At 33.8% G+C, this 25,986-nt stretch overlaps 1 protein-coding gene across 4 annotated transcripts in view; it reads right to left on the bottom strand.

Annotated features, from left to right (window-relative positions):
- Positions 1–1,662: 1,662 nt before the first annotated feature.
- Positions 1,663–25,986, bottom strand: part of RTKN2 (rhotekin 2) — a 73,698-nt gene continuing 49,374 nt past the window's right edge. For 2 of the 4 annotated variants that reach the window (XM_032311675.1, XM_032311673.1), the window contains exons 8-12: positions 22,944–23,050; positions 21,883–22,014; positions 9,998–10,163; positions 5,929–6,036; positions 1,663–4,655 (exon numbers count right to left, since the gene is read on the bottom strand). In XM_032311675.1, the coding sequence (XP_032167566.1) occupies positions 4,117–4,655; positions 5,929–6,036; positions 9,998–10,163; positions 21,883–22,014; positions 22,944–23,050 (1,052 nt within the window). In that variant the 3' untranslated portion in view covers positions 1,663–4,116. The remainder of the gene's footprint in view (positions 4,656–5,928; positions 6,037–9,997; positions 10,164–21,882; positions 22,015–22,943; positions 23,051–25,986) is intronic. The other 2 variants (XM_032311674.1, XM_032311672.1) reach the window with 1 other exon arrangement.

Consider the following 25,986-nt stretch of genomic DNA (forward strand, 5'->3'; position numbering starts at 1 on the left):
TAATGATTATTAGTTATAGCAAGGTTATCAAATATTAGTCTTATAATAACTAACACCAGCTTTGGGTATGTCTTTCTGATTGAGCTGATTTCACAGCAGTTTACGTCTATCAGTCTAGCACAGAAGGGGGTACCTAAAGAAAAAGGCAGCAAATGTCTTTATGAACCAATTCCTTTAATGTATAGAAATTTTAATCACATGACATTGGCTTCCTTACCAATCTTTGGTACTTTAAAAAAAATACATACCCATAATAGGATACTTTTTTTTTTTTTTTTTTAGAGAGAGTACCAGCAGAGTCAGGGGGAGGGGCAAAGGGAGAGGGAGAAACCCAAGCAGACACCCTGCCCAGCATGGATCCTGACACAGGGCTCTACCTCAGGACCTTTGCAATCATGACCTGAGCCAAAATCAGGAGTTGTATACTTAACCACCTGAGCCACCCAGGTGTCCCATGAATATGTTTTAATCTAGATGATGCTTGACCTACATTTAATTAAAAAATAAAAATTAGAAACAATGTCAATCATACAAGCATGTTAAAAAAAAAAATAACACCCCCTAGCATATCTTTAAATGAAGTCTTGTCTTTTAAAAATTCAAAGGTAATGACACCTTTTTAGTGCTAACTAAAAATACACATGATCCAAAATAAACCATTTTTTCATAGAACTGTTATTAGTGAAGCAGTTCCATTACACATGTAAACATTTGAAAATAGTGATGCCTTTGAAATGTAAGGGCACTTAAAGTCAACTCTGTCTGCTTTGTAGTTTAAGGCTAACAGAACACTGTATAAATGGTTAAAGTTTAATTACTATTCAATAATTCACTCTTTAAGAAGACAAGGACTTTGATAAATTCTGACCACAGGGAGAGAGATTTCCCTGCCAAAGCACTGCTCTTTCTGTTCCTGGTACAGCGTTCTGACTCAGTTGTTCCTCATTCATGGTAACACAGGTGATTACATTCAAATGGCATTTAACATAAATTGCGCCAAACTGCCCTATAATTTCATTTTGGACTGAATTAATTAACTTCTCAGTAGGTGACTAAGGTGCTGAACACAAGCCTAAGGAAATACTTGACTGCTTAACCTACCTTATATGAATCCTCTCTAATGCAAGGCAGCTTCCATTTTCAATAAACAGGACCAGAAAAATTTACTTAGTAAGATCTTAAAGGGTAAAGATAAGGCACTTAGAATAAATGAAATCAGTTTTCCAAATACATGCACATCCATTTAAAGAAGTCAGGGGGCACTGCAGACAGTTAAGGAGGATTTAACCAAACTCACCAACCAGAGTTGGCACGCCTGATATTCTGAAAGACTCTTTACCTTAGGAGGTGTGTGTTTATAATAACAAAATGCCTTCTTTGTCCTTGGCAAGATGTTTAAATAAAAAGCTCACCACTTTGTAGCAAGTAAAAATACTATCTTAATGCTGTTGTAAGTAATTTATGTCCCAGAGCTTGAAATGTAAATGTAATTTTCTAAGACATTATCTTCAGATCATCAGAATTATCATAATATCATAAAATAACTATTCTTTCTGTTTCTCTAATTATAATATTCTTATCAAGCTCTGACAGCTAACTCTTTGTTTTCAAGTTTATAGTCTTCATATATCAGGAAACAAATTAAAAGGACAAACAGGAATGTGAGAAGGCAGCTCATAAAAAGCTGAAATGTCTTTTATTACATGACATATTTTTATCTGTCATAAACTTCCGGTTTAGGAAATGAGAAAACAAATACTTCTTTGACGAACTCCTTGACAAAGTGTTTAACTAAGTATTTTTAGATTTTTTTTTAACTGTGGAAGGAAGGAAGGAAGGGAGTAAGAAGGAAAAAAGGAAGGGAGGGAGCCCCGACTTTGTATTAAACCTTTCGGGGGACGTGAACTAACATTTAATGAACAGCACGTTAAAGGAAGTGAAGCTGAAGCCTTCAGCCTGCTCCCAAAGGCTCTGTAGCATGCAGGAAGGTGGGCCCCCAGAAATAGCCTGAATAACCGTGGTCCTTGGTCAGGCTTCACATAAATATTTCTAGGAGGAAGGGTCTCAGCTTTGTTCCAGTGTCCCACTGAGGGCACAACTGCTAGGTAGTTTCTCTATGAATAAATTCTATTTCCAGTACACCTTAAATCCTTCTTGATATAATATGCATGAGGAAATGACAAGAATATAATTTGGAAGTTTTAACACTGGTTGTTATAAGGAAGGCTTCGACTAAAAAAAAAAAAAATGCTTAGATGCCAGTTTCAGAAACAATTTTGCCTGCAGCATCTTCTAGCTCAATAATTTAGTGGCAATGACAGTCACAAATGCTGTCAAAAACAGCAGTTGAGGTTTAAAAAATAAACAAAAATTCAAACAATAATAGCCTGTAGATTTTAATATTGTCATTTACTGAACTGGCAACCACAACAGAATTTATGAGAGTCTTCTTGTTAGAAAAAAACAAATTAATCGTACCTTTGCAGGTTTTCATGCATGTGATTGTCTCTACAGTCCTCTAAAGGCAGGCACATGGGGCTTCCTTCTCATCAAATACTATGTCTATCATGGTGTCGACGGTCACAAGAGACCTTTTGTATCATTACTCCCCTGAGTTGCAATTCTTACAAGGAGTCCCCGGCAAACACAAAAGTAACCTGGCAGTTACATCATTCTATATAAATGAAGAAAGACTGCTATCTAAAAATAATGAAAGGCTCCATTTAAATTAATGTTACTTTTTTGTCAAGTGTTCATTTTACTTTGTAATAATGTAGTTCTGATCCAAATAGAGTTCTCATGAGCTTTAAAAAGATCTCTAGAGATTATACACAGGGCAGTAATTTAATTCTTATATTTTTATTTCTTGCAATGACATTTAGGGTTCAGTGTGATTTCAGATTTTTTGAGCCGTTGCTGACACCTTATGGAAACTGTTTTATTTGGAAATTCTGATTTGATTTTTAAAACTGTTCAGCTCTTGTTTACAAGAAGCATTATTATTTTAAAAAAGGATTTTTTTGTTCCTTTAAGGTATTCATCCTCTCGCTATTTATTTCCTCACTTGATTTCATAATCCTGTTTGGGTCACAATGATTAGTTGCTATGGAAATTACCTCCTATGGAAATGATTCCGATGTCATTGTTGTAAGAATATGACTTTTAATGAATAATATCAATAGCAGACATCAACCCTTACTAGAAAAAGGAAATTTAATTAAAATGTTTTAAAAGGATTAATTCTGAAAATTATTATCATGGCCAACTTTTCTGATATTTTTGAATCAGCCATCTGCTTTTTAAATAAGTATTAAATGAATTTTAAGGTGTTAATCAGCTACTCACTTCCCCAAATTCCAATGTCATAATGGAAATTAGCACCATGCACAGAAAAGTGGAGATAGAGAACATTTCATTTACCTTTTCTCTAAACTAATAAATGTTATGCTTCACTTATGAGAGTTAATGTCAACAGGATTTCAGGGCTCATCAAGGAAACAACTTTGAATAACACATTATGAATTCCCTTTAAAGATGAAGAATTTAATATTCCAAAATTTATCCCAGGAATTTGAAAGGTCAGTGAGTTAACTAGTGAGTTAAACAATAGATGAGAGTCAGTGAACCATTAGATGAGAATTCCAGAATGCTAAGAAGAAATTTTCTTGGGTGGATTCTATAATTTGTGGTTTGAATAAAACTTTTTGAAACATTCCATTAGTATTAAAACTCTCACAATGAGAATATGGCTCATATTTAACACATTTTAAATTACTAGACAGTCTCTCCCCAAAGAAATTTTAATGCCTTCTTCTGCCTAGTGCTTGCTCACTGCTGGCACTAATTTAGGAATAAATTAACCCTTCAAACAATTAGGATATTGTCTGAAACTGCCTCTTGCACTCTACCAGGGAAATCACTTATATTCCAAAGATCAGAAGTAAAAGAAAAATCCAATTCTTCATTATAAAGCATTTTTCAGACCCCATAGCTTATTAATTATTGATGTAAGTCACTATCATATTTACCAACATAATGACATATTACTATATCTCTAGTGCTTCTGAATCAAGCCTAACAGTATAGATTTTGTTAAATGCTTTTATACATAGTTTTCTATACTTGTGCCTGCAACCATGATCTAGGGTCCAAAATGTCTTTGATAGATTTCTGCCTTGGAGCTGGCACTGGCTTGGCTTCAAAATTGGTTTTAGTGTCTATGTGTTCACTATCATCATTTACATTATTTTTCCTGGCAGGAAGGAGTTTTCGAGGAGCAGCCATCGGTTTCTGTAAGTGATGCATTAGGGTTGATAATTTGGTATCCAAAGGCGAGGTCCAAGATACACTTGTTTTTTCCCAGTTGTCCTTATCCAATTGATCTGGGTTACTCTGTGTTTTTAAGCTGAATGGAGCTTTATCAGAAGGAGGAAGGGGAGCACGTCTTTTTTTCCCTTTCCCATCATGTAGCTGGTTACTTGCAGGAGATAATACCTTTTTCTGGATAACCACTTGATGATTACCATCAAAGAGGCTGGCCCAAAGAGGTGGTGAGGAGTCTTCATGCTGACCAATAAGAAACTGTCCATTTGTCTCTTCAAGTTTTTTTTGTATTGTATCAGTTAAACTTTCAAGTTTTATAGGTGAATCAATGCCTGTAATAATTTTGAGAAAAAGTACATGGGGGAAAAATTCAAAAGCTGTGTACACTTTGAGTTATTGTTTTCTAAATCAGTATCTATAATAATCATCAAAAACACAAATAAAAAATTAAAAAAAAAAACACAATGGATCAGCAACTGGTTTAAGTTTAAAAATAACCCTACCAACAGAACCAAAAAAAAAGATCATTCACCATGCACTGCATACGCACACACGCATGCGCGCGCGCGCGCACACAAACACACACACATAAATACATTCCTAAATAAATGAGTATAAACCAGTTTTCAAAGGAGTGTAGACACATCATAACTTTTTCAATTCTATAGGTTAAATATTTATTAAATAACTTTTCTTAGATTTAAAATTTATTCTGACTTCTAGGTAAGAGGAGATCCCCTTTTTATAAAAGCCTGATATGTAAACCTGGACAAGTGTAACTGGATTAACATCCTTTCCTTTAGACTAGCAAAGTCTCTGTTAATAGGGAAAAATTCCAAAAACAGAAACCCAAGGAAACAGAGTGAAACCCTGATACCAGTTTGGTGATAAGGATGCTGGATGAATTTTAACTTGGGAAAAAATAAGAGAACAGAGATAAACGTCTGTTAAATGAATCACTGGTTGTATCATTTTTAATCTAACATTTTAAAGTGTATGTAAAGTATATATTGGTGGCAAAAATAGAGTAGAATTTACTGTTGACCTGTGTGTGTTCACAGCACTGTTCGTTCAGGCAGTCCCACAGAGAAATAAATACCCTTTGAAGTGTGGGAAAATGGAATATTAATTAATGAGTCTATAAAGTTAAAATTTTCCAAAGTATTAAACTTAACCAATTTTTTGACGTGAGATGAAAGCTTCCATTTATTAATATTCATTTATCAACATTACTTTAAAACAAATTTAATAAAACACAGAAAAAATTATAGAACATGATATTTTAGAATCTCCAAGTTTACATTTTCAGAATTTTCATCAACTACTCAGCTAATATTTATTTTCAGTGCAGCCTTATTCATTTTGAAGCTTTAACATTTTTGTTTGATCTTAAGCATTCAAACTATGAAAAATGTGTATTCATTAATTTTGTATTAATTCATCTATTAAACATGAGTTCCTTAGTCTATAATCATAGTCTTTTTTCATTCATTTTGACTGTGCCTTGAAAATTTTAGCATTTTAATGTCAATAGAATAAGCTGCTTGAGTATGGACAATGTTGTTTTTGTTACCCTGCAGCTTAGAAAAGAAAAACCCCACTTACTCATATCGTGGTAGACTGAGGTCGCCTCTTTTGTCAAGAACAAAGGTGGTTTCCGTGGTGACATAATCTCAATTTTCATAAGTTCTTCACAACAATGCTTCCATTGGCCTAAGAAAGACAGAAAAAGGCAGGCTAGTTTAAAACATAAATGTGAAGACATATACTTCATTTTCAGTAGATATCAACATATTTTTTGCTGTGAAAAATAAGAGGGAATCTATAAAGCATTGCCTTAAGGAAACCACAAAAACCTAGTACTACCCGTAATTCTGAAGTCCCAAGTCTAAGCACTAGAGTAATCTATTTGAAAAATAAAGTTCTGTGCACAGATATAAAAAGCTAAGATCTCTAGGTTATTAAATACTATACTATTTCACTAAATGGTCTAGAACTAAAATTTCTATTCATGGCAAAAATTTGTACAAGTTCTCTTCTTTTAAATATTAAATAAAAATACCCAGTTCTTAAGACAGTTGAAAGGTAAAAATCAACTGAAATAGTTATCTAGAAGGATACAGTGCTTCTCAAAAATGGTGTTAACTTTGAAAATTCTAATTAAGATACAAGAATTGTTTATTTAACAATTATTTCTTCTAATGATTATGCCTTTCGAAATTCATATTACTAGAAAAATGCTGCATCTTCATTCAAGTAAAAGGTATATAAGAGCCTATTATAATAAAGACACATCAGTCAAAATTCTAACTGGATCTAATTTATTTTAGGAAGGACACTTTAAATAAAGCCATTAGTCATTTCAAATAAAAAATACTCTTTAAGCTGTTTCAATTTTTAAGTTAAAATTTAAGAGCATGAACAATATTAATTTTTCTTTTAGTTATATTTTACTATTTTCATCTTAAAACACTCAGGCTTATTTCTTCTGAGTGGATATAAACTTCAACCATTCCATGTTTATTGCGTGCCTGCATGCTGGATAACAACTGTGCCAGAGACTATGTGTCTCTATATTCATGTTATAAAAGTAGGTTATTGAGCTTCACTGTTCTTATACTCTGTCTTACATCTGTAGAAAAATAAATATAATACACATGTGCCTTTTGGGAATGATTTATGATGTATATTTTTCTTCCTTTTATTATATTCTCAGTCTCCATACTCAATATCCAATTTGGTTATTTTCCATAGTTTAAAAATAAAAGATATTTCGTGTTTGGTCAAATTATCTATTCATTTTTGTTGTTTTAAATCTAATATATAGCCATGGTTATATGGTAATATGCATAAATTTTAAATCCATCACCTTAAATAGCTAAGAAACATAAAAAACCTTTTAGTATGTTTTATTACAATGCTAAGTATAGAACATGGTAAAAATTTCAAAATAGCCCACATAGCATCTCATAAAGGGAATGAAATCTTGAGTTTGAGGCTTCAAAGGTTGCTCTGCAGAATTTAAATCTAGTAGGATCTGAGATCTGATAACTTATTCCTCCCCTCCACTTCCTTTTTTAGATAAATATATAAAAGCCAGCTTTTCCTTCTTGGGGGCAGAAAAAAATAAGGTCTTACTTAATAGAAAAGTAATGAAATACTTTGAACTAGAAAACATTTCTCCATCAAATCTTAGGCAAATTACAAAGTATAGCATTTTCTCTTTATTGATAGATGAAAGCTTTTCATTGTTAAACTGGTAGCAGAATACTAATCATGCTGAAGACTGGAATATAAAGCCAAACTATCCCATGCGTTACTGAAGTCAGAGGTTCAAGTGTGGTATGTTCACTGGTGAATTTTACAATGGGAACATTTGTTTTATCAGTGACTAAATTAGTATGCACAGTTATACCTGATTCAACATGCTAACCAATATGAAATATTAAACAGCTATGTTGTATTCACATAAAATCTGTATCCTAAAGATGTTTACCACAATAATATTTGCTATAACGTTCCCAGTCAAAATGATCTGTTATCCTAAGCTGCTCAATAACTCAATATTTATATTATTAAATACTTGAAAAAATTTATCTTTGACCCACCATTCTAGCTCTACCTTTTTGATCATCCAAAACAAGTGTCATTACTCTTTTACATGTTTGTTAGCTCTCAAATATTAAAAATTAGCTATGACATCCCCCTTGCCTCCAGCCTCCACTCTTCAGGCTGTCCTTCGGCAGGCCGAACAGACCTAGTGCCATTAATGTTTTCTCATGGTTTTTAATTTTCTCATTCTCCTGATTTCTACTCTTAATCAGAGTTAAGTAATTGAAATTAACTCTAAATATTAAATTGCTCTTAGTTTATTCTGCTCTAAATATCTATGCTCTACTTTGTTCTACACGTCAGATTTCATCTAAGATTACAAGAGGCTACACTTACCACTTACCACTTATAAGTCACTCTTCAGAATATAAACATTTCCGTCTTTGCTTCATATCATCATATACAATGAATTCTAAAGTGTAAGTCTAATAGAATTTATACTTTAAAGATCACATAGATTGGCAGATTTTATCCACAAATCACTAAATACTAAAGAAGTAGCCAGATGTAAGAACCTAGTTGTCATCACTTTCTTATTTTGACAGTAATATCACAAGATTTGTATCCCTCCAAATCCCGTATTTTAGCACGATGAATTATTTTACCTAATCTGGCGAATAAAAACACGAGACCATTTAGGAATTGATATCCAGACCATAATAGTCTGCATTTTTACCTCCTTTCACCCCTCATTCCTGTTTTTATACACATAAAAAGTGTAAAATAGCAGAATCACTCCTAAAAATAATATAGTCTTTGTAAGACTCTCTAGAGCAGATCATTTGAGAAAGCAGTTAAAATTTCAGATGTGATCAGCAAAGGAAAGGAAGTTTTTGTCTTTTAAGTTACATGTCTAAGATCAGCTGAAATTAAAAAAAAAAAATGTACTGCATGCTGATAAGCATGGAACAAATATTTAAACATCTATTCAGTGCCTAGGGGTAGTACTTAAGGAAAACAAGTCCTAAAGAATTCCAGAAGGCTATAGAGGGAGTCCTCTGGATTCCTGCAGTAAACCAGCAATCTCTTCAGGCCTCAATTTTCTCAACTTTAGAGGAGAGGGAAATCATTTCTGCCTTGCTGGGCTGTTGTGAGAAATAAAGGAAGCCATATGATATGTGGAAGGTAATCAATACATTTAGTTCCCTTCTTTGTCCCCACCCCAACCATCACTATAATAACTTAACCAGGCCACAGACCACAGTAGGCTTAGAAAAATTAATCTGAGGACAGCAGGTATTAACTCTTTTATAAAGTTCCCAAAACAGATCTTAAGAAGTCCTAAAATTTCTTCTAGGAGTTGCAGAAACAACTTTCTATCATTAGAAAATGCCTATCTTTCGTAATTCTTTATAAAAAAGCATTCTGAAGACATAAAATACTGGTTGAATCTAACAGTAGGCTTAGTTTGACTAGAAATAGCTGTTATCAATAATCTACATTTTCAATATATGACTTCATTATTTTCTTGTTGATAAAATTCCTCCTTAAATTGAGAATATTAGAACCTCACATATTTTACATAGTAGAACTCTATTATATTACTATCACATTGTTTTTATAATCATGGGTTATATTACTGAAACTGAAAAACCATATGTATGGTTTTAAAATAAATCTTTGGATGATATCCAAGATGATATAATGAATCTGGAGTTAACAGAAGGTTACATGAGTCTCTTGTACATTTCAAATTTTAGGATCATGACTAACCTAAAAGTTTTTTACTACTCAAAAAGTAGTATCCCTTTGATCAAACACACTGCCTTAACCAGTTAAAATCCAGTATTTTGAAAAAAATGTGGCCTAATTGTTTTAGGGACAGAGAAATTTAAAAATAACAGGTATTCAAAGGTATAATAAACTACAGTAAGTCAGCCCTGGGAAAAGGTTGAGAGAAAAAGGCATCAATGCACTGATGATATACTGTCATTTTATTCAAGAGCACTAAAAAAATAATCTTGATACAAACCAAAGGATTATAATTTTAATATTTAGATTGCTTTGTGCATCCTTTCACGCTTCATGAATATATTACTAGTAAATCCAAACACTAACTTACTAAGATCAAAGAAATGTTGCCAGAAGGCTTCCATCCATTTCTGAAGATCTTCTCTATTGTCTGCTACAAAGATATGAGTTACAGCCTGTCCAGCAACAGGGTTGATGACAGAGAAATTATGAATTTTTTTCTTGGTATCCTTATCCATTGCCCGAATTCTGGTTTCCTAAAAATTAGGACAAAATTGGTATTTTACAAGAGGATATTTTTGTAATATTCAAATAAATGTTTTAGTGCTTCGCTACTATACTTACAACAGATGCAATTATAAATCTTGTTGCTGATCACTTAAAATATGTAATTTTGAGAATTTTCAATATTTAGACTCAAACCTATAAAAAATTGCTTTTTATGAAAAATACTGAGTAACATTTCAAAGTTAAATTACATGAGATTAAAATGTAACCTGTTTTGATCTGTTTAAGTAGAAGTTTGCTGTCTTTTATATACATCTTAAAATTTGCAATAAAACAAGTACAGCATGTCATAACTGTAATGTGAATTATGTTAACTACATTTCCAACAGTAATAAAATAAAAGAATCAGTAAAGTATGTTTGTTATTCTAATATTCAGGCATTATACACAGTGTTATCACTTAAAGCAGTAAAACCATAACTTAGTGTTTACTGCAGCAAAGCAGTTAGGTTTTCGCCATTAACATTTATTTCATATGTAACATTCATTTACAAAGCTCATAGCTAAAGATCCATGAAGTACTATAACCTTCCTGATGGTACCAATTATTTTTTTAAATGCTGAATGCAACCATCAGCAACAAAGGCAATGGTTTCCTTCATGTTGGTAGTTTAAACTTTTTCTGTGTGGTACTAGGTATGACGTTGTGGTGCTTCTCCTGTCTATACGTAGAAAAGTCTTGTTCCCAAGTCATTCAAGCACTACCACGCCACATGACAACTAGTATCTACATGCAGTTTCCAAGTTTGGGGGAAAGAAGTCTGAAATACAACTATCTATTTTATGCAACAGTAAGGATTTGGCTGCTTGGATAATGACGGATAATGTTCTAGAGCAGTGCTGTCTATTAGAAATATGTGAACCACATAGGTAATTTTAAGAGTTTCTAGTAACTATGTTAAGAAGGTAAAATGAAACTGGTGAAAATCATTTTGTATTTATTAATTACATTATTTTAAAATTGTGTTTTTATGTAACCCAACACATCCAAAATATTATTCTAACATGTGAGCAAAAAACATTTTTGAGATATTTTACATTCTTTTTTGTACTAAGTCTCCAAAATCTAGTCTGTCTCTGATACAGCACATCACATTTGGACCAGGCACATTTTAGGTGGTTAACAGCCACTGGTGGCTAATGGCTCCTGTACCAGGTAGAACAGTTCTAGACTCATATGTTTAAACCTACAGTAATGTGTGTAGAAGAATATTTAGCCGGCAGCTTCAAAAGCTGTTTAGGAGTGAGAAGAAATTCCTCACTTCTTGCAGTCTTGAATGAAGAGAGATTCTATGTATAGTCACATCCCAAAACCAACATACACATACAATGATGTCTATGTGGACATTACAGGAATAGCAAAGAGTTAACCAAGAAACACTGTACATTCCCTGAAGAATGGGTAAATAGGCGGAGGTGAACCCCTGATACACCAGCTCCCCCATCCTCAGTTTGCTGCTTTCTGCAGTTTCAGTTGCCCCCAGTCAACTGCAGTCGAGAAGCAGATGATCCTCCTCCTGACATATGGTCCGAAGGTCAGTAGTAGCCTAACTCCACATCACAGTGCCTGCGCCAATCCCCTCACTTCATCTCAGCACATAGGCATTTTATCATCTCATATCATCACAAGGGTGAGCACAGTACAAGGTACTCTGAGAGACTGAAAGACTACATTCACATAACCTTTATTATGCATATTGTTAGCATTATTCTATTCGACTCTTAGTTACTGTTGTTAATCTCTTACTGTGCCTAATGGGTAAGTTAAACTTTATCAGAGCTCTGTATGTATAGGAAAAAACAGTAGAGACAGGGTTCAGTTCTATCCACAGTATCAAGCATCCACTGGGGTCTTGGAACATATGCCCTGCAGATAGGAAGGGGCTACTGTGTACTACAGAAGTTTTTCCTGAAGGAAGGAATTCTTATTCAAGAATCACAAGAGAAAAAAAGTGTATGCTGCATGAAGTGGTAACATAACTTTGAAAGTCTGGAGTGTCACAAAAGGTGAGGATTTAGTAACCATCTTAGAGACAGCCTGCCCTGTCAATTTTAAAATGTGGGAATGTGAGTGTCTTCAGAGGGTTATAATGGACTTACAGTCAACACTGTAATTTGAAAGAACAGGGTCGTTTTACAATCCTGTGCCATGGTAATAAACTTTGTGAATGAACTCTTTTAAGTAATTATTTATATAATATAAAAACAAACTGGTGTCCTAAATGGCATGAAAATGCATATAATCCATCTCTTTAAATAGAAAGCTTATTACACCAGCAGAGAATGACTTAAGCTCTAGGAAGAATCTTTAATATGCTCTCAATAAGATTTATTGAAGGTTGACTCAGTGGGGGAGGAGGGCAAGAGAACACTCTATTGGTATTAGTATTTAAAAAAAAATGAAATATGAAGTATTCTTGTTGTTGAAATCTTCCTTCTATCCTAGTCTATCTTAATACAAATTTCTGACTACCTTTTGTATACAGGATTAAAATGAATTTAACTTTTAAATAAGGAAAGTGATTTTTATAGATGAATGTGTATATTTTGAATAACACCAAGATATCATTTCAAATGAAAATAGCTATGTAGAAAATATGATGAACTGGATCATTTATATCCTTCTAAGAGAATATAATGCAATAATATAAAAATACTATACATTATACACTCCATTAGCTCTGAGAACCATAAATACCACTAAATTTTTAAAACATGAGAAGCTTTTAAAAGGTGCAAATGAAACACAAAATAGATCATTTGAATTAACTAACTATATTTTATCACCCAAAATAATTTAACTAATGGGAATTTTTTCAACAAAAAAACTGCATGTCAAAGAAAAAGTCATTAAACAAATAAAGTTTCTGATAATGTCAGAAAGTCTATGCAAGTTGTTTTTCGTTGTGGACAAAGTACCAATAAGAGTGCTTAAAACTGCACTTCTCAAGGGAGGAATGGATTAGAAAACACAAGGTGCCTTTTAGGGTATGAAAGCAAGCAGCTTAGGTATTTTTGCTCCCACTCTTTCTACCGCCTAAAATATTGTCTGTCACTCACTGTATTTGAAATATATTTGGAGAATAAATGAATAAGATAGGAGAAAAACAACTCAGATAATGTCAATTTCAGGTTGACAGAGTCAGATCCCACAGATGATCCTAATCCTACTCTTTATAGATAAGGACACTGATTTTCTGAAATCAGTTTTCTCTCCAAAGACAGAGTTTTCTGCCCAAACCATTTAGTTTATTTGGAAGGTTTTACAGTCAACTTTTATTGTTTTGTGGATAGATTTGAGACTATTTACTGTGAAATTTTAATCCTTGGCTGGATCTCTTTTTTCAGTCACCATATACGAAACTGCAGCCTTCCTCTGCATGAGATGGTGGGTACTCAGAGAAGGCCAAGTGAAGTCAATAAATCTAAGAAGTCAATTTTATGACAAAATACAGCTAACTCGGAAATCAAAGGAAAGTTTCTTTTAGGTTGGTTGTTAATTATTTTTAATTAAAACTGTACTTCAACCTGTCGATTTCTGTGATACTGGGAAATTACTAAGTCAGAACTAGATTTATAAACCATTTTTTACCTTACCTTTTGACTATATGATCTTTAAAGTCTACTATTACCCAGATTACGGTTTCTAAATACTCTTTACTGCTAAAAGGAATCAGAGATCTTTACAGAGATGGCTGATTTCAGCCTGGGCAAGGAAATGTATGAGATAATCCCAGAACATATTCTCCCAACAGAAATCAAAGATTACTAGGGTTGTATCAAAAGGTCTCAAGAGTCAAACTGAAGAGGCTTTCAGTAGCCAAAGATGGGACCATCTGAACATCAATAACAATGATAATGGATTGATGCATGAAGTCTACATGAATTTGAAGACTATGAAGTCTTTAAATCTATTAATTCAGAATAATATTTAAAATGAACTCACTTGTCACTTTTGAAGGATGCTAAGAGAACCACCTCACTATTTTGGTAACTATTTAAAGTCTTTATTCTGTGTTTCCTATAAGAATTGTACCTCAACCCAATAGGTGACACAGTTGAAATTTCCCAGCTAATAAATGAAGAATATTAAAATATCACCAGTTTGCAATCCCTAATGAAATAAAGGATCTAAACAATGCTCATCTGTGGATGTTAATATGACTAGAAGACTCAGACATATTAAATGTTTCCCAATATGGGGTGTCTGGCTGGTTCTGCTGGTTAAGCATCAAACTCTCGGTATGGGCTCGGGTTATGATCTTGTGGTTGTGAGATCAGCCCCATGTCAGGCTCCACACTCAGTGCAGAGTCTGCTTCAGACTCTCTCTCCCTCACCCTCTCTCTCTCAAAAAAAAAAAAAAAAAATCTTTAAATGCCTCCCAACAAAGTACACAATATTTCCTAAGACATATTGTTACTAACCAACCAACCAACAACCAACCAACCAAAAACAGAAGGGAAAAAGGAAAAAGACAACTCAAAGATGCAGATAACAAAATCCAGACTATGGAAAACTCTGTAGGATAAATGACCCAATTTCTTCAACAAATTGTGTGTGAAAAAGAGAGAGAGAGAGTGTGTGTGTGTGTATGTGTGTGTGTATGACAGAGAGAGAGCGAGAGAGAACATGAGGATGCTAGAGCACTCCAACAGATTTAGAGATTTAAGAGACCAAATCAATTAACTGCAATATAAACCCTTATTTCAAAATCCTGATTCAAAAACTAATCTAAAAATTACAAGACTGGGAAATCTGAACACTGAATTCTTGATGATATATTGAAAAACTATATATATGACTATATATTTTTCTAAAGTATAATTGTTAAATTTACAAGTAAAATCATATAGTCTCTAGGATTTGCTTCAAAATAATTCTATGGTGGGGGCAATGTGTGAGGGCAGAAAGAGGTTTATTTCTACCCTTCTCTATATAGATTATCTTTGAATTTTTCCCCTCAAAAAATTGAAAATAAAATACAAGTACAAAAAACTAAGCACCTGCTTTCCTACCTATAAGGCAGAGATAGCACTATTTAACTCACAGTTTCCTCATAAACATGTTGTAAGAATAAATGTGTTATTTGAAAGGTGGTTGGTCTAAAGTTTTGTTAATCAGGCATGAAAACAAAATTTTGCTGGCCAAAAACTAGCTTTATACCTTATATATACTCTAATGACAAAGAAAGTATACCTTCACAATATATGGCAAGAAATGTTTGAAATACATAAACCATAACCATAAATTAAACCAAGCTTTAGGAAGGATTAGTATTAGTGCAACATAATTCTTTTCAATTTATGTCTATTAAATCAGATGTAAACTCCTAAAGGAAAAGACTTGTTTAAATAATTATTTTTGCTATATTTAATGAAGGACAATCTAAATCATTGGTAGGACTGGGACATTAAAGGACTAACATAATCAGAAAAAAAATCCCCTGTGCTTCATAATAATCTTGCTTGCTAGGGTCCATGACAAACATAATGGCTAAAAGCAGTTTCAAGACAATTTAACAAAAGTTTACAACACCAAGTAGTGATACTGATTTGTTTAGCATAACTTTTACTAGTTATTAAAGTGATATATAGTATTTAAAGCAAGAAAAGACTTTTGATCGCAAAAACCCACACTACTTTTCCATCCCACTCCCCACCCCACTGGCAATGGATAAAACTTTAGCTAATAAAATGTTTTCTGCAATGTATAGAGGATTCTATAGTGGCTCTGTTAAATACCCCTGATTGGGAATGTTTTGCTCAAGAACATTAATAGGGAAGTTTTTTTGAAGTTGAAGCAATCACTTTGAAGTAAACCATCCTTTCAAATTTGGAGTGAAAAGAGGAGGGGAATAGCTTAGGCTTTTCTTTCCTTAATGTGACTCTTTCCACAGATGGCTCCCTATGAAAATTAATAAACTGACTTAGCTTTATAGGAAATGCCATTTAGAAGAATAAAAATTATAGTTAGAAAACAGATCCTGTGATCAAAATAAAGAAACTATTATTTATATACCTTAGCAACTGCAAAATTTATGTTTTTACATAATTTTTAAAGTGGCATTAAACAAAATTATTATTTTCTAAATCATGAGAGAAGACAACCAAAAGAAAAAAATTCTGATTTGTTCTTTAATATTTAACATTATTAAGCATAAAAAGATCTTAGAGACCCAAGATCGAAAATATACTAAAAACTGAAACAAAACCACTATTCTTTAAGTTTTATTTGGTGCTTACCAGCTCTACAAATCAGAAAATACCAAGTTGGCATTTATCAAAGATGTTGTTTATTTGAGAATATACTAATACATGTATCCTTAGAAATTTCCAAAGTAAGCCAAACAATGAAAACATCTACCTTATATTTAAAAACCAAGTAATTTAAAACATTGAATAAATGAAAATCTATTAGTTTATCATTAATACAGGAAGAACATAACAGACATAACACTCATTTGCTTCTTCTGGAGGGAGTAATACTGCTCCAATACCTACTGCCAATATCAGTATAAGACCAGTATGTAATACCAACTCCTTACTCTGAAAATTGGTAATTAAAAGTAAGCTTTCATCCTGCCTTTTCAGGAGGGACCGGGATTCATTCCTACTTGATGAAAAAAAGTCCTTTTTTACAAAAGAATGCCAGCTAACACGTGTAGATTGAGGGATATTATGAAAATACATATGCAATCTCCAGTGTAATAAGCAATTCAGACAAGGGCAATCAGGTCACTAAAACCATTATGTGAAAGACTATTGGACAACAAAGATATTCACACAGTGCCAAACTATCACCTCACTGACTACCTGCTAATAGTAAAGAGGAAAACTTACCTTTATGCTGGAGAGAGTTGGGGGCACCACCTTAACCAAGTCATTAAATGTGACACTGGCAATAATGAGACAACCTGACATCATGTGCCTCTGAACAGAATGCCCTATAAAGTATTTGTCATCACGCATGAAACATGCTTGTAAATAGTGTTTAGAATGAATCTAATCAAGCCTCTAGACCTAATTTACAGTTTAAGAATGCATAATCCTTGAACATTCCTAGATTAAAAGCAAAAGCTTTTAAAAGGACATCTTAGGGAAAATGGGGAAATGTGAATATGGACTGGGTTATTAGATGATGTAAGATAATTACTGTTCATTTGGTTAGCTGTGATAATGGTACTGTAATTTCATTTATACACACAAACACACTCACACACTTTCATTTTAGAGTTTCCTATTTTTTATAGTTGCATACTGAAATATTCAGGGATGAAGTGTCAATGCTGGAGACATATTCAAATGGGTCAGCAAAAAATGTAGGTAAGAGGCTTTATAGGCTGACAGCTATAAGACAAATAAGGTCTGAAAGTGACTATTGTTGATGACTACTGTATAAGTGAAATTTGTGAAGAGAATAGAACTTAAATGTTCTCACAGAAATGATTAAAAAACCTATAATTCAAAGCGTGTAGTAATGATTACACAACCGTATATTATTTGTCAAAGTTACCAAATTGTACACTTACAACTGGTAAATTTTATTTTATGTAAGCTATATCATCATAAAACAAATTAAAAACAAAATACAAAGAGCTTCAATTCCCCCCAAGAAGAACACCTAGAGATAAAGCAAACTGGACAGCAAGAGTAACTGCTGAATCCAGGTGGCATGAGTGTCCCTCTAGTATTGTTTCAACTTCTCCATAAATCTGAATCATTGGCTAAGTTGAGAAAAAATAGTAAGTAAAAAATAATAAGTAAAAAAAAATAAGTAAAAATGACTTTAATAGAAGATATAACTACACAGCATCCAGGCTTACAGAAGAAACAAATAGATTTCTTGATAGAAATAGTCGTATTTAAATAAGGAAACCAGGGTGTTTGCTGCTAAAGAACAGTTTTCAAGGTAAATACCCAGTAGTGCAATTGCTGGGTCATAGGGTAGTTCTATTTTCAACATTTTGAACACAAATGTAGTGATCCAAAGGGGCACGTGCACCTGAATGTTTATAGCAGCAATGTCTATAATAGCCAAACTATGGAAAGAACCTAGATGTCCAAACAGATGAATGGATAAAAAAGATGTGGTATATATACACAATGGAATACTATGCAGCCATCAAAAGAAATGAAATCTTGCCATTTGCGACGACGTGGATGGAACTAGAGGGTATCATGCTTAGCGAAATAAGTCAATCAGAGAAAGACAACTATCATATGATCTCCCTGATATGAGGAAGTGGAGATGCAACATGGGGGGTTAAGGGGGTAGGAGAAGAATAAATGAAACAAGATGGGATTGGGAGGGAGACAAACCATAAGTGACTCTTAATATCACAAAACAAACTGAGGGTTGCTGGGGGGAGGAGGGGTTGGGAGAAGGGGGGTGGGGTTACGGACACTGGGGAGGGTATTTGCTTTAGTGAGTGCTGTGACTTGTGTAAACCTGGCGATTCACAGACCTGTACCCCTGGGGATAAAAATATATTATATGTTTATAAAAAAATTAAAAAAAAAAAAGAACAGTTTTCAGGTGAATGGAAGGGTTCAAGGGAAACCCGAAGTGGGGGTAGGAACTGCCAACAGGAGTGCTGCTACAGAGAGAGAGCAGGAATCAGCCCCAGAGAAAAATGAAGATAGCAACATCACAACACTAGAGAATGGAACACCTTGGTATCAGTTCAGTCTTTGAGATCAGCGACTAAATTCTATTAACCTTCTCAACCTAACCCTTATTTCATGGTGTAATCTTAAAATCCTCTTTTGTACTTGAGACAAAAGTCATGCACAATGACAATTTATGTCATCAGTCCTCAGGGTCAAATACAGCCCATGTTGTCCCCAAGTCGAAGGTCAAGTCTATACAAATTACTAGATTAATCATTTTCCTGTGAAATTGTAATGGTCAATTGTGAAACCACCACTGGGATTTCTAAATATGGTGATTTCAGTCATCTTAATAATGGAGCTGATTGACTACCAAATCGTATCAGTCACCAGGCCATCAGCTTTTATTACCACAAGGAAAAATGAGTCAACTGAAAAAAGGTCAATTCAGCTGGGCCATGTAAACACTGTTAACTGCTTTTCTGGAATTACACCCTTGTCATCAGACAAGAAAATACAGATACCCTGGCTACAGTAACAGTGGGGTTCCACTATAACTTCCCTCTTACATTTAAATGCTAAAGATTCAACACATATCTATACCATTGCCTAGAGGTAGAAACTGTGGCTTCAGACTCACAACCTCATTTCAGAGATACTTCTTACTTTCAAAACTTATTCAGAGTGGGTACGGAGATAGGAAAAAGTCTAATTTTGTCTTCCAGATCTAGTCTAGCAGTATGTCTGTGAGGAAATAGAAAAACAGTGAGCCATATAATTTTACTTACTAGCTAGACAAGTTCTATCTGATCTGTGAGTCTGTTTTTTCACTTATAAAACAGAAATAACATACCTATAAAACAGAGCTGACTTACTGGCTCTGTCTGCCATAAAGGACTGATATGGTAAAATGAATACCTTGAAAAGAGTTTTCAAATAAAATTAATGAATTTTAAAATATCCTTTTTAGATTACATTTTTATTATTTTCAGGATGATTTTTATTCTATTGTGCAACATGTAAGCAAATTCCATTTTTACTACCTAGGTACCTAGTGAAAAACAGTTTAGACAGAATCACCTATGCAGAATTCTTGTCAAAAACATCTACCTGAATCTTATGAAACAATTAGTCAAAAACAGATGTGGGGACTGGCATGGACTTTTCCAAAATGTCAATATAATAAAAGACAAAAAAAGAAAAAGAGGCAGTGAGTGATGGGTCCAATTTAGATAAAAAGGAAACAATCAAAATACATGGTGACCAGCTGCCAATTTGTGGTCCCTGATGGGAGTCTGGGATCAAACAATAAACAAACATTAGAAAGAACACTATAGGGACAATTGGGATAATTTGTTGTTTATATTAGATATTATTTTATCGACAGTAGATTTTTTGAGTGTGGTAATAATATTATGGTTATAAAAGAAATGTCCTTGTTTTTAGGAGAAATGCTGTTGAAATATTTTAGGGAAGAAACGTTATGCTGTTTGCTACTTCCTTTCAAATGGTTCTGAAAAAAAATCTCAAACTACTTAAAGAGAAAGCAAATATAGGAAAATATTAACAACAGCTGAAAAATCCAGGTGAGAAGTATACTGCTGATCATTATTCTATTCTTTCAACTTTTCTGCACATCTGAAATTTTCAAAAGGTAGGGAAAAGTGGATACTGTATAAACAAAACAAAACATTGGCAAGTAATGAAAAAATTATATCACTTTTTCAATAATAAAAATATACTTTCATAAACCTAATTATCTAACCCTAAATAAATTCATCATGCTATAACTTTGATGTTTATTATTTAAGAGTAACAGTAATCTTCCTAATATACAGAACAGATAAATTAAGTTGACTTAACTTAAAGGCCTCACTAAAGAATTTCCGTTAAGAAAAATCAGTATCATTTCTAAAAGCAGGATGGAAACAGACCAAATGTTATTACTGGAAAAGATCAGAGAAATTAACTCAAATCCTTATAGATTAGCAAACTAGTATACATATGTTTCTCAGGACATACAACTTTATGTTTTTTTCAAAAGATAATTTAAAGTCAAGTAGAACATGTACAGTTACAAAAAGAAAAGAACATGTAGTTAACAGATGTGACGGCTCATACTTTACCATAGCCTTCAATTCAGCCACTCCAAAAGCAAGCAAAGTAAAAGAACTAGAAACAATTAAGTACAAGCTATGGATAGAAAACATGATATTCTGCTCTAGAAATGCCATTAAAGTACTCCAGAGTAGGAATGCCAAAAAGGGTGGGCGGGGGAGGGAGAACAAGATGAATAACAGATGAAGATAAATTTAAGATGATGGGGTAAATGTGTGTGTGTGTGTGTGTGTTTGTGTGTGTGTGTTTGCTTTTGTGCATATGTGTGTGGCAGAGGGGGAGGGGTCAGGCTTTCCTGTTTTGACACAAGGATAGACAACTGCCCATCAATCCCATAAGAAAGCAGGAAGTATTCTCAGGAATGTCTTTTTATGGGATCATTTGAATATTAACTACAAAAAGTATCGTTGTAACATGAGCTAACAATTTACGTTTATAATCTCTTAAATAAATTCATGAAAAATTTAAATATTAATGTGAAGTTGCATTCTGTTTTAAAACGTATTCACTTTCAATTACTTTGTTTTCTTAAGAAATATATAGTACTTCCTTTACCAGATAAGCTCTGAAATGGAAGAAAAACAATAAGATTAATTTATCTTTATGAACTGACCTATTTTTTTAACTTTTTATTTTTATTTTTTTTAAGATTTTACTTATTTATTTGGAAGAGTGAGACAGAGATAGCAAGAGAGAGAGAGCACAAGCAGGAAGGAGAGAGAGAAGGAGGCTTGCCGCTAAGCAGGGAGCCCTACTCAGTGCTCAATTCCAGGATCCTGGGATCATGACCTGAGATGAAAGTAGATGCTTAACCAACTGAACCACCCATGTACTCCTGAACTAATCTATTTTAGCAGCCCTTCTCTTTTATCCATAAAATGGTAACAATGTGAATTGTATAGAAAAGAACAAACTTTACAAAATGTTGTATCTTTATTTTTAAAATAACATTTTATTTACCTTGTTAATGGACACTACCAAAGCTGGTTCCACTTTAGCTTCAATTTCTTCGGGAGAATAAAAGCAATAGAGTTTACCCCCTCTTAAAACACAATACAACCTTCTCCAACTAATTAGGTTTTCTTCCATTTGCTGAAAAAAAATTCAAGAAGCCATTAACCTTAATCATTATTTATCATCATTAAATTCAAAAAAATTCTTCAATTATTAAAGTTATTAATTAAAAAAAATTTAGATGTGATAGAGTTACCCATTAATTTAGTGTACAGTAAGTCAACAGTTCAAAATCAGAGGAAGTTATTATCACAGAAAGGTTTGAAATTCTCAAAAACATTAAGCAAAATGGAGGCAATGATTACCACATAACTTTTACACACATAAAATCATAAATCAATGCAGTTTTAGAAAAGCTAGTCTATTCAAAATTAGTGCTTAAAATTCCACAGCAATCCATCTAATGATGCAAAAAAATATAAAAATAACTCAATATTCAAAATATAATTTTCCCTTACTATTCTCAGAACACTAGAAAATGTTGACTACCCTTTAAGAATGCAAATTTTCTTTCCACTTAATGGAATCTTTAAAAAAAAAGTTATTGATTCATTGAAGCCCATAATTAATTATTTACTGACTATAAATAAGTCTGGTTATAAATAAATCAGGAGTAGGTGGCACAGAGGCAGATTTGGAAGTCTAGAGACCTAAAACTGTGCCAAAAGCTGTTTGCCAGAAAGGCCTTTCTGTGAAAGGTGTGGAACAGTCCTCATCTGCTTCCACAAGGAGTCCTCTGCGGCTGATTATCCTGTTCCTGCTGTTATGAAGCCGAGGAACCTGGAGAGGTAGCTCCTTAGCCATCAAAACTGCACTGGACCCCTCCCCTTCCCACCTTCTCACCCTCAGCCCCTTCACCCCCCACCCCCATTCTATGTCGAACATGGAAAAAAATACCATTTTAAAGAAGACTTTAAAAAATACTTATTATTGGAAGGCAAAACAATTGCTAGTATATTAAAATCTAGATTGCAGCTATAATTGTACAATATGTAAAGTCCTCCAACCTGCTGATTAAGAAATCCTGCAAATGCATCCTCAGCCATACAAGCTGGCTGGGCGACTAGGCGGCAGCACATGTTGCCATATAAGGGAAGCCAAAATGAAGACTCCTCTATTTAAACAAGATAGAAAATAAAATCAAGTTATAAACATGTTTATTTAAGGTCATTATACATTTTTTTTTCTTTTTGCAATTTTTTTTTTTTTTGCTTTACATAAGAACATATGTAAAGGTTCATCCTACTCAAATACCAGTGCCATAGTTAATGACAAAATCAAATATGAGAAAGTAGACAGGATAATATTAAACTGACAGTTTATAAATGCTTTCACCTAGAATAGACATAGAACTTTTAGTTTCTTGATCTCTCATTTGATCTTAAAGTATTTAATCGATGGAGATAGTTCAGGGCATATAAGTAAACTTACCTTATACAAAAAAAATCTAATAAAATCATTTTTGTACATCAAATTCTACTTTTTGCTCTGATTTTCATTATAATAGCTAGCAAAGTGATCCTCTAAATAAAACATTTCAGAACACAATTTCATGATAATACTTAATAAGCCTTTTGGCTCTTCTTCCCCTTCCCTTACTGAACATTAGGTGGAGCCCACAAAGAGGGGCATCTGTGCCTGGGGCTGTGGGAGGAGCTGCAGTGTGCCAGAGCAAGGGGACAGCCAGGCAGGATGAGGGCGAGTAGGAGAGCTGCCAGGCACGAGGTGTCAGAGCCTGAATGGGCTGAGGAAGGTAGATGACCTGGGACAATCTCTCCTCAGGTGTTGCCTGGGGTGGGGGGTCAAGGCCCAAGCAGAATGAGGAGCATCTACATGGTGTGGCTGCCCAGTGTGAGGTATCAGAATCCAAAGGATAAGGAGAGTGTACACATTTGGCAGGTGACTCAGCCATGGGAGTCAGAGTTTGAGAGCAGTGAGGACACAATCCATAATTCAGTGACCCAGAACAGTGTGGCAGAGCGCAGTGAGAAGGACATCTGAGAAGAGGCACAGGGCATGGGGTGTCAGAGCACAGGCAGGCTGAGGGGGGGTGTCCACATGGGGCTTAGGAAAGGACAGCCAGGCATGGGAACTTAAATCTTGAGGAAGAACAGGCCTATGTAGGCCTGCTTACCTCAGCAAGGTAAGGAATGTCCACATGGGGCAAGGGACAACCTAGAATGAGGAGTCAGAGCTCAAGCAAGGAGAAGAGAGCATCCATACAGAGGAGATAGAATGGTTGCTTTCAGGAAGACTGATCAAGGAAAATGCATTAAAGGTAATAGAACACCATTTTCTCTCTGTCAGAAAGAGGAGTTTAAAAATGTGTAGAATGAACTCTGCACTGTTGGGATTAGAACTGGAGGCACTGGTGTGGACTCATGGTTTCCAACATACAGATTAAAAAATATAAGACCATATGCACATAAGAGTAGCTATGTCCACTGAGAGGGCCTGGGGAAAGCAACAGTAGTGCTCTAATACCAATGAGTGGACCTAGAGCACAGATCATGTCTTCTAAATATTATTTCCTTTACAAAAGAACCGGCATTCCTTGGAGAAATAAGTGGTTCCAAGGTTGGGGCTCAGAAAGTACCTGACGAGCCTGAAATATCTTGTTACACCATAAAGCAAGAACTACTCAATGAATGATGAGAATACTATCAAAAAAACATCAGAACCCATCTTGAATGTGCTCCCATTGGCCAAACTGGAGACAATCTGAACCTTATAATAAACAATATCAACAGATTTTGATGCACTGAATAAAATAGGAAAACATGAGTCCATACTGATATAAATAAATCAATGAGTAAACTGAAAGACCAATAAGAAATACACTTACAGAGTTTCAAGACACTCCCCTCTTCCTCACAAAATGGGTATTAATTGCAAATTTTTACAGTAGAGATGGTGGGTAGACACCACACTAATCAAATGTTCAAAGTGAAAATCATAATCAAATTATATGCCATTTGACAGAATGCAATGAGAACTTAGCATCAATTTCTGCCAAAGATGTATATCCTAAATCTCATCTCAAGAAAACATAAGACAAACCCAAATTTAAGTACCTTCTACAAAATAACTGACCATGATGTTTAAAAATGTCAAGGTTATAAATGAAAAAAAAAAAAAAAAAAGACAGAAAAGCTGGTCCAGTTTGAAAGAAACTGAAAGAAGCATGATAATTAAATGTAATGTATGATTTGGATGGTTCTGCACTGGATCCTTTTGTCATGAAAGACATTATTGGGACAATAAGCAACATTTTAATAGGGTCTCATGATTAAATGGTTGTAATGTAGTAATATTCATTTCCTGACTTGGTAAGTGGTAGTGATGTTGTCGATGTCCTGTTAGTAGGAAATACATATTAATATATTTAGGGTAATGGAGAACCATGTAAACAACTTGCTTTCATGTATTTTGAGGGGGAAGATCTTGACATTTGACTTGTAACTTTCTGTAAGTTTGCAATTGTTTAAAAAAGTTCTTTCAAAGAACATTAAGATATTCCTTTCAATGTAGTGTGAGGTAGGCATTGAGCCTTCACATTTACATAATTCTGTGTGTTAGGGCATAAATAAAAACTCAATATATGACCCTTTGCCCACCCTCAACCACACAAAAATGATTTTCAAAGTTTTTACTGCATCCCTGTTGGTAATGACTATAAAATGGTTAGCCAATGGCTCTCACTATTACTGACCCAAAAGTCTTAACTCTGGGAAATAAAACTTTTTAGGTAAAAATACTATTATATAATATATAGATGCCATGCCAAGGTTTGGTACATCAGTTACATGAAAAAGAACAGCCTAAATGAAGTATACAAAGTAAAACAAAAAAGTTTTTAACAACCTGCTTGTTCATAATTCTACTATAGAATAGAGCACAACAAATTACCTGGCACTATTAAAATCTTTTTTTATTAATATCTTGGTAAAGCTGCTATCATTCAGAAATAAAGTGTTTGACCTGGGAGAAATAAATGCATAAATACAACAAAGACAATGATTCCAAAACACAGGCATAAATAAATAAATA

This window comes from Mustela erminea, chromosome 14 (genome assembly GCF_009829155.1).
Source record: "Mustela erminea isolate mMusErm1 chromosome 14, mMusErm1.Pri, whole genome shotgun sequence".
NCBI lineage: Eukaryota > Metazoa > Chordata > Mammalia > Carnivora > Mustelidae > Mustela > Mustela erminea.